Genomic DNA, 18817 nt, shown 5'->3' with positions numbered 1-18817 from the left:
TTTAAACCCTTCCAAATGCAATATAAATGAACAAAAAAAAAAAAAAAAATTATAACTAAAAAAATTCATATGGTCAAAATGTCTGCATTGTTTTATCCAACTTTTTTGTAATTTTGTATTATTATATATTATGTATTAAAATTTGTGTTTTTGTTTTCAAACATATCTTCAAACTTTTTTTTTTTTTTCCACCTATTAAGAATATAATTTCTTCTTAAAAAAGAACACTGGTATATAAAAAAAATTTTATTAATATATTTTACAATATATTAAAGATTGACGTTTATAAAATAATATTACATGTAATGCTGATTCTCTTTTATAAAAAGTAATTACAACTACGAAAAGGTATAATATGTAGTCACGTGTGTATTTGTGTAGGTAAACATATTTGTTCATTTATAACAGAACACTTTGTGCTGTACATAACAAACTTGAGTACTGTTTTTCCGTTATACATAAGAAGCAATAGGAAAACTACAAAATGACGATATCCTCATTAAGCATAGAATACATCATGTTCGTGTAAATTTTAATCTTCAATTCTTGCTCTAATACGGTAATTAATTTTAAAAAAGTTGTATTATCCGTACAAATACTTTTTAATTTTTGATGACCTAATTTTTCCAAGTAGTCACTTAATAAGCATATGGATTGAACTTTTTTTTGTAAAAAATCATCGCAATCTTCATTACAGCCTTTTGTACCTTCTGAATTTTCTTTATTAGAATTTGTTAGGCGTATTTGTTCTATGTGTTTTATATCCATTTTTTTCTTTTCTTTTATGCCTAAATTATTAATAGAAGAATTGCAAAAATTGTGTTGAAAACAATTATGAATGTCAAACTTATTTAAATTTGATTTTGAACAATGTTTTGATTTATATATTAGCATATTTATACAAATAATGGAGGCTAACTTTTCAATTATTAATATACTCTCATCAGTAAGCTTTTCACTAGATTTTATGAGCAAAAATGCAAACGAAAAGCCTTTACACAAAATAAAATCGTCGATTCGTACTTCTTTATGATGATATCTTTTTTTTATTATATATGCATTTATAGTAATATCATATAAATTATCTAAATGGTCTAATTGATTTAAATAATCTAAATTCAGTATGAAATATTTCCTTAAAAATATATAGTCATTTAAAATGTAGGAAGTGTATTTAATTAATTGGTTAATACTTCTATTAAAATAAATTTGCTTAAAAGTATTTATATCTTCAATATTTTCTAATTTTTTGTCAATATATATTTTGTTGTTTTTATAGAATAAATGCATATAGTGCGAAATTTTTTGATTATCTATATTTAAGTAATTTGTTTTTCTATTGATATTATCATTCATTAAACCGTTGCACAAATTTATTAACAACTCTTTAAAATATATGTTCTCTGATATTAAATCATTGAAGCTGTTTAATTCAGTTATTCCTATCAAATTGCCCTCCGATGATAAGCAGTAATAACCTTCTGTTAATTTCTTCTTTCTATTTTCGTAATTTTCATTTAAATTTTGAAAAATATAATTTACGCTTTTACCAATGTCATAATTATTATTACTTAAAATACTTCTGCATATGCTGATAGATAAATTGGTAGTTTTTCTGAATTCCTTAATTTTTTTTAAGTGTTCATTAGACAGTTTTGACTGAGTTGTACTTAAACGGCAATTTCTTGTTAATAATGTTAAACAGGCTGGGCATTTATATGTCAGCAGCATGTTTGTGGATGCGTCTATAAATGGCATGTACATATGCATATTCATATATGAACATGAGCATATAATATATGTGTATATAATATATGTGTATATAATATATGTGTATATAATATATGTGTGTATAATATATATATATATATACAATATTATGTGTACGTTTTATGAATATATTCTGAAAAACAGTTGTGACTAAAGTTCCTTAGACATATTTACAAATTTAGCATAATATTATAAGGATGAGATACGCGTGCGTATGATATAGGAAATATTCAAAAATAAATTTTCATTTTATGGAGAATAAAAAGATAAAACAAGTATGCAATATAAAATAGATATTAAAAATTAATCTTATAATAAAAATGTAACTTATAAAATAATATGTCTTTTTTTTTTTTTTTTTTTTTTAACTTTTAAGAAATTCGGACTTCCTAAAAAGTACTTTTTCATTTATCGCATAAGCTAAAAACAAAATATTATATTGTACATATAATTTTCCTTACAATTCTTGGAAAATATATAATTTTACAATCTTTAATATTAAAGTGTATGTTTTTTTATTTTTCTTCAGAAAAAGAGCAATAAGTATAGGCCGCTCTTTCTAACGTTACCGGTGCAATTTGAATTATATGTGTACAGTGTAACATATAGGTGTAATCAAAAGAAAGAAAAAAAAATATTATATATATTATACTGATTTGTATAAACAGTTTATAAACGACTTTTTGTGTAGCTAATTTTTTTCTTTTGTTTCCTTCCTATATGAATTATTATATATAAAAATTTATCTTTCTTTTTTTTACCTTTTTTTTTACTTTTTTTTTTTTTTTATATTACAATGTTAAAAAAAGGTTATCATCGTTACCTTTCACGAAAAAAAATATTATTTAACGAAAAAATAATCTTTTATTTTTTGCCCATTTATGGCTCACAAAAAAAGTAAAAACATTATGAATTCAATACATATAAATGTAATATGCATATAAATATATTTGTAAACTCGAAGGATTTTTTTTATTGGAAATAATTTTTTAATGGTTTATTTTCTCCTTTATTAATTCTAATATTGTAAACTTATTTTTTGTTCCTTTTATTTAGAAATTTTTTTTTCCCTTTATATACATCAATGCAAATCCATAATATTTTATTCATTCCTGTTCATCCTTTTTTTTTTTTTTTTGAAGTTTTTTTTTTATACATATATAATTATCACTTTTCAGTTTCCTCTTTTAGAATGTTTTGCTACACAATTTTTTTTCTTTTTATTATCAATTTAGCGTAAAATATTAATTAAAAGGAACGTTTTTGTATTTTTTAGGAAAATTTATACATATATATAAAATGTTTTCACATACTTTTTAAAATTATATAACTTGTATTTTCTTCATAAGCATAAACATTTATAATTTGTTCTATCTTTTTGCTATTTTCTATTTGCTTTTTTTTTTTTTCTTTTATAAAATGATATCTACTTTAGAATACATTATACAGAACTGTATAAATATGGAAAAAAGGATGATAACAAAATAACACATTAGTATTAAAATTTACATGAAAAAAAAATATTATGTGCATATAAGTAAATGTGTATATTTATATATTTGAAAAAGCGTTAATTTTGTTCAAATCACGTAAGCAGAGTTCCAGAAAGAAATAAAGCTATTTTAAAATATAATAGAAAGAGGCAAAGTGGTGTACATATAAACATACATATATACATCTTCGCATATCAGCATTTGTATATATGTATACATAGAAGTATTTTTTTTAACCCGAATACTCCAAAATTATTGCTTTTTGGCTGAGTCCCTCTTATATTGTTAAAAGCTACAACAAGAAAAGTATAGTTCCATAGAAATGTACGAAATACATTTTTTTGTGGAAAATGGAATACAATAAACATTATGAAAAAAAAAAAAAATGGAAAAAAGTATATGTTTTAAGAATGCTTACAAATGGAATGGTGATAATAAGAAGAATTTGGTCCCAAATTTTTTAAGTAATGAGTTCAGTAATGATGAATATACAAAACTAAATATATTTACAATCATAAAAAATGAAATAATCAATGTGCTATCAGTTATAAAAAAGCAAGAATATAATAAAAATTTAGACTCAAGTATTGTAGATGCATTATTTATCTTATACAACAGTATTAATAATTTAAATTATAATATAAAGGAAGGTATAGAAGTACCAGAATTTAATAATAAGCTAGATATATATCATATTGCACCTTTTTTAAATATTATAAGAAATAATAACATTTTTTATAAAATTAAATTAAATGCATTGCACTCGTTAGATCATATATTAAAATATAATAGTATATATCTCAATGAAAAGACATACGATAAAACCGTATCCTCCAAAAAGTTGTCCTATATATCTTCAGACAATAATGAATATGAAATTAAGAATGACGAAAATTATTATAAGAGAAAAAAGTACTTAACTAATACAAACGAGAATAGTGTAACAAAGGTCAGTGGTGACAAACATGTGGAGAATGATACTCAGTTATTATCCAAGACAAATGAAAAAATTCCTAAAAGAAAGAAATATAACTTTTTTTCGAAAAATTATAAATTAACTAAAAAATTTAGTCTTAAAAAAGAAGAAAACCCTGATTTTATATTAAATAAAGGAAACAATATTATTAACATTAGTATAGAAACACTATTGAGTGCCCCTATGACCTACAGTAATATTAATCATGAAGAAATTATATTATACGATACCATAATTTTGTTTAATAATATTTTGTGCAATTCTATGAAAGTTGTTGATAGAAAAAACATTATAAAAATAATTTGTTATATTTTTAAAATATATAAGAATAATAAATACTCTTTATTGTTTAAGGGTAACTGTGAATCCGTATTAAAAAATATTTTTTACGTAGTTATGAGTAGTGTTATGAGCAATGGAGCGAATAATGGCTCGAATGATAACGTGAAAAAATACGTGAATAATAATGCTGTGAATGGTAGAACTGTGCATAGTGGTACTATGAATAATAATACTGTGAATAATAATGCTGTGAATAATAGTACTGTGAATAATGCGGTAAATAAGCATTTTAATAGTACTACAAACAGTGCTGATGACGATTTCATACAAGACATATTGAGCATAGTCCTAATATTAATAAACAGTAATAAAAGTAAGTTTATTGTAGATTTATTAAAAACAAAGGAGTGCATAAATTTGAATAATGATTTATTTGAAAATGAGATTTCTAATGATAATTTGGAATGCATTAATATGTTATCCTTTAGATTGCTAAACATTTTATTGGAAACATGTGGTTACTCATTAATAAATAAAAATTTTGATGCATTATGTAATATAATAAGGTGTTTGTTTTTGCATATGACGTCTTCTTCTTATATACTAATGTGTAGATCAATGAGAACTTATATAAATATGTTCATTTTATACAAGAAGCATTTCTTTATTTATAATGAAATATTTATTAATATTTTATTAAATATACTTAAGAAAAGTTCTGCAAAAAATGTTATTGAAACGGCCTTATTAACCCTATCATATTTTTGTATAGAAAATGTTTTATTTGAAATTTATTATAACCACGATGTTAACTTGTATGCATTTGATGTATTAGAGAATTTCGTACAGTCTATATTAAGTTTATGTGTAAATTTTATTCAAAATACTACAATTATGAATGAAATAATTTTTAAAATGATTAAAAATATTTTGTATATACTAATACCGTATATCACTAGCAATACCACAACTGGAAGCAATAACAACAACAACAACAACAACCGAAATAGCATTAACAGTGTGAACGAATCAACAAGCCGCATGTATGAAATTGGATATACTAATCAGATAATTACAGAATTTAGGAACGATTTATATTCAAATACTTTTGGTTATGTAATTAATTCGAGGAAAAAACGTAAAGTAAGAAACACAATCGAAAAAAAAAATGGTAAGGAGCAGGAAGAGGAAACACAACAAAATAAAAAGAAAGAAATTATGGAAAATAAAAATGTAGCCAAATTAGATAACGTAAATGAATTAGAATGTAAAAGTATAAAAGGACATATAGATGAAATTACCGAAAACGTTAATAAAAAAAATGCTTGTAAATCAGGAGAAGGAGTTACCGAAGAGGTATCAGATAATAAAGGTAAATCAAAAAAAAGTAATATGAATGAATTATACACTTTAAATTTTTTGACATCAAGTAAAGATAAAAGTTACATTGTTTTTTGCTCCATGTTATTATTTGAGCATTTAAAAGGATATCACAAAGTTTACTATATTAAGAACAAACAACATTTAATGAGAAAAAAAAAAAATAGAAAAGAAATATTAAAGAAGTCTGCAACCATATTTAATACATTAAAAAATAAATCTATTGATGAATTAATTAAAATGAATATAATCCAAACAAAGGATTCTCTTAATCAGATAGATAAAAATAATTATATCCTTGATTCTGTAATGGCACATGAAAATGAAAATTTAATTGTTCATTCTAATTCGTCCGTTGACGAAAAGTGTTGTATCGCGAAGGAAGTGGATACAGAAAAGGCAAATAATCATAGCGGTAGTATGACTTATATAAATTCTGTGAAAAATAACGAAGATAGTACAAAAATTAGTAATAACAATTCGAGGAGTATTACTTATAATGGCAGCATTACGAATAACCCAAAAGATGGGGAGCAAGAAAAAAGTGCAGACACTAGTAGTGTTAACCATACCTCTGCAGTAGGAGCATATAATGACGAAAGGGTTGAAGAGGAAAATGATAAAGATGAAAGTAGGAACGATCATATAGATAATAATTGTGAAAATGAAACATGTGAAAATAATTATACAAAAGAAACAAAAGATACAAAAGATGCAAAGGATGCAAAAAGTGAATTCTCTACAAATGTACAGTCTTCAGGAAGTACAAATATAAATTACAATTATAATGGAACTATCGAATATGACCATAATAAAGACGATGAAGTAAAAGTAGAGGAGGAGAATAACAAGAATACAGAATTATCAAAAGAAGAAAACGATATAGAAATAGGAAAAGAAAAAAAGAACAATAAACAAAATCAGATAAACCAGTCAGGAACTGCTAACGAAGAGTGTAAAATTACGAAAACTAATTCGAAAGGTAGTTGTACTAATAATGTACAAAAAAATTTAATGGAAGATGAACATTTTTTAAAATCAATTGCAAAGTTTTTGAGATATAATCCTTTTTTAGACAAAGAATTTGTTGGCGAATATATTTCTCATAGAAAAAATATTAATATTTTAAAGAGTTATGTGAAATTATTTGATTTTTGTAATTTGTCATTATTGTCTTCATTAAGATTATTTTTACATTGTTTTAAATTACCCGGAGAAGCTCAGTTAATTGAAAGGATACTTGAACATTTCAGTTTGTGTTTTTTTTATTCCAATCCTATATATGGAAACGTAGATTTAGTTTACAAAATGGAGAATGACAAAGTTGTTTGTTTGTCGAAGGAAGAAGAACTAGCAAACACAAAGAGGTATATACTAATAGATTTCCTGAACGATAACATGTATGAAGGTAGTAGTAGTAGTAGCGGTAATGGTTATGGTAATAATAATGATGCTAATGACAGTACAACGGCACTGCACAATAACAGCAATAAAGACAATAGTTCTAACGGAATAAATAACGTAGATATAGTCTATTCACAGAAAAATAAATTCGATGGAAAAAGTAACATAGAATATGACAGCGTTCAGGAGAAAATAAACTTGAAAAAGGATGTTGATATAAATGATTATATTCATAAAAATGTATATTCTATTTCTAAAAAGGTACAATTAATGAAAGAAGAAGAAGTTCAAAAGAAGTATGTAATAGTTGAAAATAGCGATGTCATATTTATTTTAACGTATTCAATTATTATGTTGAACACAGACCTACATAATAATCAGGTAAAAAATAAAATGAAGTTGGAAGAATTTATTAAGAATAATAGAGGAATAAATAATGGAAAAAATATAGATAGAATATATTTAGAAAATTTATATAACTGTATACTACATGAAGAAATTAAATTATTTTCAAACACTCAAAATTCGTATACAAATGATAATCAATACTGGAAATTGCTAGAGAAAAGGAAGGAGCAATATAAGAAGTATCACTGTTTCAAAATGAAAGAAGTTTATTTTTATAAATTTGATATTAACAAATTGTTGATAAAAAATAATTTTATACCTATATTTTTTGAAATTTTCAAACGTACTAGCGATTATAGTTTAATAGAAAATTGTTTATGCATTTTTAAAGTGGTTATAAATACTTTGGCATATTATCACGATTTAGAAAATATTAACAAATTGTGTTACATTTTTAAATATATAAATTTTTATCTAACTCAGAAATCTCAATCATTGTTGTATCTTTTATTTCATTTTGTGAAGAAATGTCATAATTTATTTCGTGATGGCTGGATTATATATATAAACATAATATTCAAATTAATTACTATTGATCTGATTCCTATTTTTTTTTACCCACATATGTATATAAATAACACGCAATTTATCAATGAAAAGGAATTTTTAAATAAAAAATATAAAAAAGGGAACTGCGTTGAAACGTATAATATAAACAAAAGCATAACAGAAATATATCAACACCCACATCTAGTGTTCAAAAAGAACGTTAAGAAATTAAATAAATCCAAATGGATTGACGAATTTAGTAGTATGTTTTTTTCAAGACATAGTAATAACGAAAATAGTAATTTATCAATTATATTTAAAGAAAATTATCCTGAAAAACCAGAAGAAAATAAGAAAAAAAAAAAAAAAAAAAAAAAATTCAGGAAAATTTAAATAAAGAAAAACTAAGCACTCAACAGACTAGAGAGTTAAAACAAACAGAGGAAGAAAATGAAGAAGAATATGATGACAATTATGAAGAACATGACGACGACGATGATAATAATAATAATAGTGATGTAGATAATTTGAATCATATATATGTAAATATTAAAGCAGATCCAAAAAACCCTGATAATAGTACCATTATAGACAATGTTAATATTTATAAAAGATTAAAATTAGATATATACAATTTTTTTACAATTAATGATTTTTATAATAATATTATTACTAACTTAAATATTAGCAGTTTTATGTACTTAATAAAAATATTAATGGTTAAATGTTCAGTTAATAAAGAAAAAAATGAATTAAATAACGTAAATGTAGGAAATAAAGCGGATTTGCATAACATAAGTGCAAAAGTTCAAATACCTAATCAAGGTTACTTAACAAATGATAAATTTTGTTCCAATAATAATACGCAAGATATTATAAATGATTCTAATCCTGTTCTAGTTAATTCGGACAACTCCTTTGATTTGTTTTGTTTGAATAAGGAAAAACTGCTTACCTCACAAATGTTTTTTCACATTATGTATTTTAAAATTAATTATACCTATGTTCTGTATAATATGATATGCAAACAGAACAAAAAGCAACTGCGGAAAAAAAAGAAAACGAGCTATGAAAAATTGTACGAGGAAGAAGTTAATGACCTTACTTCCAATTTGGTAAACTTACCAAATACACAATATAACTATCAGATTCAAAGTGAAGGAAAAGAAAACAAAAAAAATATTATGAAAAAGGAAGAGGAAAAAAAAAGAAATAAATACGATCTTACATTGAATAATATATATGATACAGATAATTCTACCAACATATCAACTAGTGACTCAGAATACAGTGATATGTCTACGGATTCTTTTTTTATTAAAAAAAACGAAATATTTGGAGGGGAAGAGAAATTCTACCTCAACAGTAACGACGAGAATCATCAGAAGGATCAGGAAAAGCGGGAAAAATTAAAGGATCCCGATGAATTTGATAAAATTTACGTATATGCTGACGAAGAACAAGGTGAAGAGTTAAGTAGCGAGGAGGGAGAGGACGAAAAAGATGACGAAGAGGATGAAGAGGATGAAGATGGCGAGGATGATGAGTATAACAGTTGTAGTGAAAAGGAGAAGGCAAGCAAAAAAATGGATTATGGCAAAAAAGACAAAGGAAGCAATATTATGAAAAATTACAATAAAGGGAAAAAAACTAACTCAAAAGAAATTATAAGTAAAGATGCATATTTGAATAACAATATGAAGAGAAGTAATAATAAGGACAAAGTTAAAGAATTTTTAATGGACAAAATTAAAATGAATCTTTATATGAAAACATATATAATGCATTTAAAAATTACAGTAATTACATTTGAACATTTTTTTAATTTACTAAATAGATATTTACTAATAAATTATGACAGTACTATTTTTGTTAATATATATAATAGCATTTTTAAAAATTTTCAAATGGAGAATTTAAAATTTCTTACGGAAGAAGAAATTTCAAATGATGATTCATATCATATATATGACAGCGATTTTGAAAATATAGCTAAAAAATTAAATTATAAAGAAGAAAAAATTGATGTAAACGATGTTGAAAAGAATATGTTCCTTATAAAAATTACCGAAACAGATTTAGAGGAAGACTGGTTATTCATTGAGCAGCTAATTATGAGTGTCGTAAATTTCTCGTATATTTGTTTTAATATATATAAAGATGATAAAAATAAAATAAGTGGACAGAGACAAATGGACATGAATTGTTTATTTGCAAAAAATTATATACAAATTAAAAAAAAAAATAATAAATTCTTTTTTCTTTGTGGCATATATTTAATGTATATTTTGCAGTTTTTAAAAAAGAATATTTTATATCGTTTTATTGATAAAATCATATATGTGTTAGAGAAAATATCAAAGAATGTGTATGTAAATAGCTGCATAATCAACATATACTTACACATGTTACAGTTAATAACCCCTAATAACATTTTATATAAAAATACAAATAATACAAATATTTCTTTAAATGATAAAGATATATATATTTACATAGAAAAGGCAACTATATATACTGAAAGTATTAACAACATAATAAACAATAACAGTGTGTTATTAAAATTAAACAATTTTAATATAGAGAATATCATATTATCCTTACTACCGTACTTACTATATTTTAATAATAAAAAGGAGGAAATTAATGCGCATATAGCTTCTATCAATTCGGAATGTTTACACATCATATCAAACATATATTACAAAAGTATATATATGTATATGAATAATTCAAAAAAAAAAAAAAAAAAAAAAATGAGCAAATTAATGGATACATATATTGTAAATCGTGATGATAACTATAATGATACCTTATACAAAAAGTATAAAGATAACATTGCGTTTGAGAAAATTATTGAATTAAAAAAAATGTATATTTTTTTACTAACATGCTTTGTGTTATCACTGGCTTGCTCCTTTAGCTCAAAAAGAACAAGAAGTGAAGCATATATAAAACTACAGCAGTTTCTTTTTAATGAAAATTATATTTTTAAAAGAGTACAAAAAAAAGAGGAAAGTACTATGACAAATAATAAAAATGAAAAGAATTCCAAACATGATAAGTACGTTTATAGAGATGAAAAATTAATAGATTTAATAAGTAATTTTATTATTTTGCCGTTAATAACATATAATTATTATTTTCCTTTTATATGTAAGAACATTTCTACAGATAAACTAAATTGTGAAAATGAACAATACAAAAACAACAGTGAAAATGATATTGACCCCAATGGAAATAACTATGCGAATTCTTTGAATGCTAAAAAAAATTATTGTATGGAAGCTTTGCTCAATTTTAATTTGTACAATAAAAAAAGCAATGATATATCTGATAAAATGTTGGAAAAAAATGAATATGAAAATTGTGGTTGTATTATTAATTATAAAAATATAGAGGCTATAGATCAAGATATAAATGTATTAAACAATTTATTTAATTATGCAAATGATTATTATATACATACTATGTTGCATAAACAGTACAATTACTACTTTAGTTATTTATATGCCAAAAAAATGTTAACCTATGATAATGTATGTTACAGGAAAAGTATGAGTATTAGTTTTGTTAGTCATATAATTTTGTCCTTCTTATATTCTCTGCTCAATTGCTCAGGAGATTCATGTGATATCAAAAGAATCAGCAAAAATGATACTAATATGGACAGTGAGAATGATAAGAATGAGGAAAATAGAAAGAGATATGAACAGGGAAGGGATTCGTTTACACAAAATGATGAAATTAATAATAAATACTTAAATGATCTAGAAGAAGAGTGTGATATTAACTTGTATGAATTGCTATGTTTAAATAATGAAAGAATATGCAATAAAATTTTAACAAAAACAAAATGTGAAAATAATTGTATCTTTTATTTTTTAAAACACTTTTATTGTGCATTATTAACTATTCAAGAAGAAGCAAAAAAAATATTAAATATTTACAAAGAAACTTTTGTTGAAAATATAAAAAATATTATTTATGTTTCATCATCTTATGCATACTCTTTAAAAGATCATCGTATTAATTGTTTTTCCCATATTAAAAATGGTTATTCATTTTTGAATGAAGAAGAAAAAAAACATCTAAAACCTTATAATGCAGAAAATGTAGAAGACAAAAATAATCTACCAAATGACGACAATGAAATTTTTAAAAGCATTTCCAAACTACAAGTTAATGTAAGAATTAGTATTGTCATTGTTTACTATATTTTATATTCTGATAACAGCCAAAATGATCAATTTAAAAATATTTTCGAGGAATTATTAAATGTTTTATTAACCAAATATGATGATGGAGCACGCACCCAAGCCGATTGTACTGTTATCAGTACAACGGAAAAGAAAACAGAAGACGAAAAGGAACAAGCCCATCCGGGAAATATACCAAATGAAAGTGCAGATAATCAGGGAGACAAAGTTATGGGAACCGATGAAGGGCATAAAAAGGGTGCGGATAGTAAGACAAATGAAGAAAATGAGGAGAAAAAAGAGGAAGATGATAATAACAAAAAGGAAAATGAAAACAGGAAAGCTGAAGAGCTCAATGAACAAAAAGACACTGATGATATTAAAATGGATGTTGATAAGACGGGTGAAGAACACAACGAGAACAAAAATGGCGATGATAATAAAACGGTTTCTGATGGAAATACAAATGAAGAATTTGTAAGGAAAGATTATAATGAAAAGGATCCTCTTAGCAAGGTAGATAAAGAGCATAATCATCACAAAAAGGGGGATTCTAACAAGACATATGAAGAGAATGGGGAGGAAAAAGAGGGGGAAGATGACAAGTCGTATGAAGAACATAACGATCACAGAAAGGGGGATGATAACAAGACATATGAAGAGAATGACCAGCAAAAAGAGGGAGATAATAACAAGGCAAGCGAAGACTCCAGAGACAGCGATTACAATTAAGTGGCTAAAAAATAGAGTTATCGAATTAAATTTAAACGGAAAAATATATGCTATCCATCCGTACATATACATTTGTTTATATATGTACATATTTCAGAAGAAAAACACATATTAACAGACATATGGTTAACAAAGTTAAGAATGTATATCCTTTTTAATCATTTGAAAAGCAAGTTGACACGAAGATAGTTTTTTTCAAATAAGGAATTTGAAAGCACTTGTTCTATATTAGTATGATATGGTAAAAATAAATGAAAAAAGGTTATTATAAAACCGCACAAAACAAAATAAAAAATTTTATTTAAAAAATATTCTTGATATTATCTTAATAATGTTTTTTATTTTTATTTTAATATTAATGTATTTTTTAATTCTAATTTTCATTGCTTGTATATTTCCTTTTTTTTTTTTTTTTTTTTTTTTTAATAATCGTATCCCATTATTTTTAGTGTGTAGTTTCTTTATAGTATATATAACGTATAGTATATATTATATAGCATATATCATATATTATATTTTTATTGTTTTATTTTTTTGCATTGTTATATATTAATCATTTTATTATTTAATTTTTTTTCCTCTTTTTTTTTTGTGATGGAAATTAGTACAAAGGTGTACAAACTCTTTCCCCCGCCTGCTATTGTTAGCGCCCCTTTTAGAAGTTATATATAAATCTGATTATGTCACATAGGCATATATATATATATATACAAATACGTATACAAGTAGACATACATATACGTATACACATATTCACGTGCGCGTTTACACTAATATACACGCACCACTACAAACCGTCTTCGTACAGTTGTGGCCTGAGCCATGGGTGCTCCAATGCTTCAATCGAATTAAGTCTCTTGCAGGGGTCTATCTGAAGTAGCGATAAAAGGAAATCTAGAAATAATAAATCGCTTATTTGAAAATTATGTTTTAACAGGTTATTACTAGGACTACAGACATCGTAATAAACCTCTTGATTTCGTTCTTTAGATAGAAACTGTGAACTTTGGCTTGTGCTTTTATTTCTTAATAAATCATTTATAAAATTTTCATTTTTATTTAGACGAAAGAAATCTTTTGAGTTAAAGATAACTGGATCGTCATCTATTTCATGAACTTGTTCTTCCTTAAAATAATTATCATAATTTTTATCAACCGTTATTTTGTTTAGTATTATTAATCCATGTTTTGTAAAAACATAAGGTATTCTACATCCATTTATCATATAAAATGGGAAGGGCCCAATATAAGACACTATAGAATATATAAAACGATATATATTTTGATGATCAAATAATATATTTTTAGTTAAAAATTCAAATAATATGCAACCCAAGCTCCACATATCAATTTTTCTATCATAGTTTTGTTGTAACAACACCTCAGGGGATCGGTAAGATCTTGTTTGAACATACATTTCTAATTTGTCACTTTCATATATAGAACTATTAAAATCTATTATTTTTATTTTGTCAAATTTTTCACAACTAAAAATATGAGTTTTATCGGAATTATTTGAACAGTTTCCTTTATTATTATAAATATTAGTGTCTTTTTCATATGCATATTTGTCATAACACTTCCTCGAATAGTTACCACATTTTGATAATAAAATATTATCTTTTTCACATGTTTCATTGTTTTCATGTAAATTTTTGAGGATAACTAAATTATTCTTTTCACTTTTATTTGCCTCCTGGTAAGAATTACACTTGATCTCGCCGACATCTTTTATATCATTCTCATTTGACATAAAACTAGGTTCATAACTCTCTGCGATATATGCATTATAACTGTTTACGAATGAACGGTTTTTTAATGCTCCTGATAAATTTGATGTTGTTGAATTAAATTTATTTTCCGCTTTTTCTTCTGTATTATTTGTGTTATATTTCACGTCTGTCTCCTCTTTTGAATCCCTTTTCGAGACATTTTTCCCTCTCTTCATATTTATCATAATATTTTCAGGTTTTAAATCACAGTGAATTAAATTTTTCGAATGGATATATGCTAAACCATCCAATAAATTCTTAGCTAAAATTTGTAGTTGACCTAATGTTCCTAATTTCCCCTTTTTTATAAAATAATTGTATAAGTCACTTTGCATATATTCAGTTACTATAACTAAATGCTCTTTAAAATAAAAATAATCATAGAGTTGTATAATATTTTTATTAGTCAATGTGCAATAGCTATCACCTTTCGTGGTATTACTTTCACTTGATAGCATATTCAAAACTATCAATTCAAATAAACCTTGATCTAAAAAACTCTTTCCATTTTTCATCACTTTTAAGCAGACATATTTATAATCTTTTTTTATTCTCCCTTTGTTTGTTAAAAGAGATTTTCTTTCCATATTAAGGTATTTATTGTGTATACTATGACCATTGCAGGTAGCATTTTTTGTTTTAAAGCCTGTTGACATTTTTTGTGTATCAAAATTAATCACATTATCATAAATATTCTTTTTATTAGCATTTATTTTTTCATCCTTCGTGGTTTTATTTGTACAACATACATCCTTCCGTTTTCCACCTCTTTTATAAAGAATATTTAAGCATTTTAAGGTAGTGCTAAACTTAGTCTTGGACAAAACCTTTATTACTTTATATTTATTTATAATTATTTGACCTGGAAAGAAATTCATTTCTTCCAAAATGCAAAACTCGCTTTTATTTGTTTCATACACAATTTTTAGATTAATTACATTATATGTGTTGTCGTAATTACTTTCGTTCTCCAAAATGACATCCTTAACTGTACCCATATCGCTGTCACTATCACTGCGATTGTGACTGTCGTTATCACCATTATAATGACCATTTCTAAGATTAATATTGATTCTTTCATTCTTCACGTTATTTCCTGTGTCTTCAAGTTTTATAATATCATTAGTTACGTTATATTCACCATTAAACTTTAATTCTTTTTTTTTTTTTAACTGTTTTGATCTAAATAAATTATAATTTCCATTACAATATTCATCAATCCACCTGTTTTCTTCTTTTTCATATTGTATTAGTTTTTCCTTCTTTATTACATTATCCTCCTCAGATATACTTTTATATTTACATTCTGCTTCGTAACAAGTGTTTGTATCTTTAATATTCCTATCAGACAAATGATTCTCTCTGTTGTCGTCCATTTCTTTATTTATACATGGTTCATTCTCTAGTGTTATAGCGTTAGACAGCTCATCATCAAAGTATAAATTATTTATATTTTTCCCATTCTCCTGGAAATTTATACTATTTCCTTGTACGCTCGTTTCATTGCTAACCAGAAAAGGGGAGCTGCTTCTGGCATTATACGTGATATTGTTCTTATTGTTATCACTGTTATCATGGTTATTGTCATTGATAGTATTGTTCTTACTTTCTTTGTTATTTCTGTCCATGTCATTGCTGTAACTATAATTGTTAATGTTGTTCTTCCCCTGCGAACAATTATAATAATTATGGTTTTCCATACATTTGTAGAAGTCACTTATACTTTGGTAAAAATCACTTCTATTACTATTTAAATTATTTTTTTTATTGACTATGTTATTTATCTCACACGTTTCATAATTCTCTGATTCGATATAACCATGAATTCTAGTTACTTTATCTTCATTCTCATAAATATTGCTGTTACTCTTGGGTGAATTACAAAAATGATTAAACATTTTTGAAGGAATAGTTGAACATTTATTTAATTTTTCATCTTTTTCTGCAATTGGTTCATTTTTTGAATTGAATCTAAAATGTTTATTTTCTATCTCTTCGTTATAGCAATATGGGCTTCTATAAAATTTGTTATTTTCATCAATTTGATATTTTTCACTACTCACATAATTCTCATCTTCATAATTATCGACTTCTTCACTTTTATTAGTTCCATTATACGTGCCAAAATTTGGAGATAACTGACGATCATCTGATCCAAACATAGGAGAATTGCATTTGTTATACGAATTGTTTCTACTTAATAGTATACTATCTGTATATATGTTATAGTTGTTTCCATTGATACTGGATGAATTGTTAGACAGTGAATATGTATTGACACCATTTAAACTTTTTTCATAATTTGTATAATTCGATGAGGACATAGTAACCCCAGTTTGTTCCTCGTAGTTTCTAATAAAAAAATAATTTATAGGAACATTGAAAAAAAAATTTTCCGCCTTAAAAATATTATTATAATTACCCATAAAATCAAAGGTTCCATTTTTATTATTATCCACCTTTTTTTTTAGCATATTTATAGTTTCATAACTTAAGTATTTGGAATATTCATCTAACTTAATACTATTGTTATGTATTCTATAAAATTCTTTAATCTCTTCAATTAAATATTCTTTAGATACTCTTCTAACATTTAGTGTATAGTCTAACCCAGTAACATATTTTATTAAGACATCACTTCTCCTATTAACTGTAAAATCATTATTTTCATTGCTTGAGTCTTCCGTGTTTGTTAATGAACTTGAATTACTTGAATTACTGTTAGAATGGAACGGGAACTCTTCAAATGTTACTAGATGATATTTATTATTATTATAATCAATATTATTATTATTATTATTATTATTACATGCTGCTAATATATCATACCTATTTGTAGAACTTGATAATTTCGGATTTTGCTCATGCATGCTCCACATCTTATTAATCTTTCCTAATTCCAACTTTTCGTCAATCTTTCTTTTATTTCTTTCTTTTAAAATTTTCTCCGTATTCAAATTTTTAATCTTGTCATACTCATCCTCCATATCAATAGTACATTTATAATAAAACTTTCCATCCTTATCAGATCCTGCTCTATCTCCTTCGTCTATTTCGTCATTATTTTGTTGTATGCATATAGTTTCACCAATATCGTTACTATTATAATGGAAATATTGTGATTCATCAGTGTCTTTGCTATTAATTTTGTTACCTTCTACTTCATCATCCTTATTCGTACCCTTTTTCTCTAAAATGCATTTATACAAAATGCTAAGTTTGTTCATAAAATCATTAAATTTATAATTAAATTCATTTATCTCCTTATTTCTTTCATTTTTTGTAAGCACATTACTAGAAATATTAAAACTGTTAGCATGCTTCTTTTTATACAGCTTGCAGTAGTTATTGAACTCCTCAACTATGTCAAAAAGTGAAATTAAGCAATCCCCCTTTAGCATATTTTATTACATTACTATTTCATTAAAAGGCTGTTCCTGTGGTAAGTAGGAAAAAGCAAAATTAATAGTTCCTTTTGGAATTGTACAAAAAAAAAAAAAAAAAAAAAAAAAAAAAAAAAAAAAAAAAAAAAAAAAAAAAAAAAAAAGAAAAAAAAAAAAAAATAATTGCGTAGAAATTATGTTTTAATATATAAACCCAATAAGATGAACGTCTTCAAGATCAATTATCAACTCTGTTCTTTGAATAGTTGCTCGGAAATGTTTTAAGCATATATGCAAATTTTTCTCTTCATACTTTTTAATTTCCGATCGTCTTATATTTTAAGTATACATATATATATATATATATATTTTTTACTCGATTTTTCTTTTTATTTAAACTACATACACACTGAGTGGTAAGAGGTTATGTATTATTATGTGGTTACTTTATTGTATTTTATTCTTTTTTCATTTGTTGCAATTAACATTATGCTATTTAATTTCCCTTATTATTACCTTTAACCTTATT

The 18817-nt window shown here is 24.7% G+C and overlaps 3 protein-coding genes across 3 annotated transcripts; 1 reads left to right on the top strand and 2 right to left on the bottom strand.

The window, feature by feature from the left end:
• Window positions 1-477: 477 nt before the first annotated feature.
• Window positions 478-1731, bottom strand: MKS88_004649 (uncharacterized protein; the record flags this gene model as incomplete). The annotated part of the gene is made up of 1 exon (XM_067217843.1): window positions 478-1731. One exon carries the CDS (start codon window positions 1729-1731, stop codon window positions 478-480), a length of 1254 nt encoding a protein of 417 aa, XP_067072231.1.
• Window positions 1732-3648: 1917 nt separating this feature from the next.
• MKS88_004648 (Sec7 domain-containing protein ARFGEF) lies at window positions 3649-13133 on the top strand (the record flags this gene model as incomplete). Its single annotated transcript, XM_067217842.1, has 2 exons — window positions 3649-8500; window positions 8602-13133. The coding sequence occupies 2 exons, from the start codon at window positions 3649-3651 to the stop codon at window positions 13131-13133; spliced, it is 9384 nt and encodes a 3127-aa protein (XP_067072230.1).
• Window positions 13134-13920: 787 nt separating this feature from the next.
• Window positions 13921-18306, bottom strand: MKS88_004647 (serine/threonine protein kinase; the record flags this gene model as incomplete). The annotated part of the gene is made up of 1 exon (XM_067217841.1): window positions 13921-18306. The coding sequence occupies one exon, from the start codon at window positions 18304-18306 to the stop codon at window positions 13921-13923; it is 4386 nt and encodes a 1461-aa protein (XP_067072229.1).
• Window positions 18307-18817: the final 511 nt, after the last annotated feature.

Source organism: Plasmodium brasilianum, chromosome 12 (genome assembly GCF_023973825.1).
Source record: "Plasmodium brasilianum strain Bolivian I chromosome 12, whole genome shotgun sequence".
In the NCBI taxonomy this organism is placed as follows: domain Eukaryota; phylum Apicomplexa; class Aconoidasida; order Haemosporida; family Plasmodiidae; genus Plasmodium; species Plasmodium brasilianum.
This window is presented reverse-complemented; position numbering and strand designations above follow the sequence as displayed.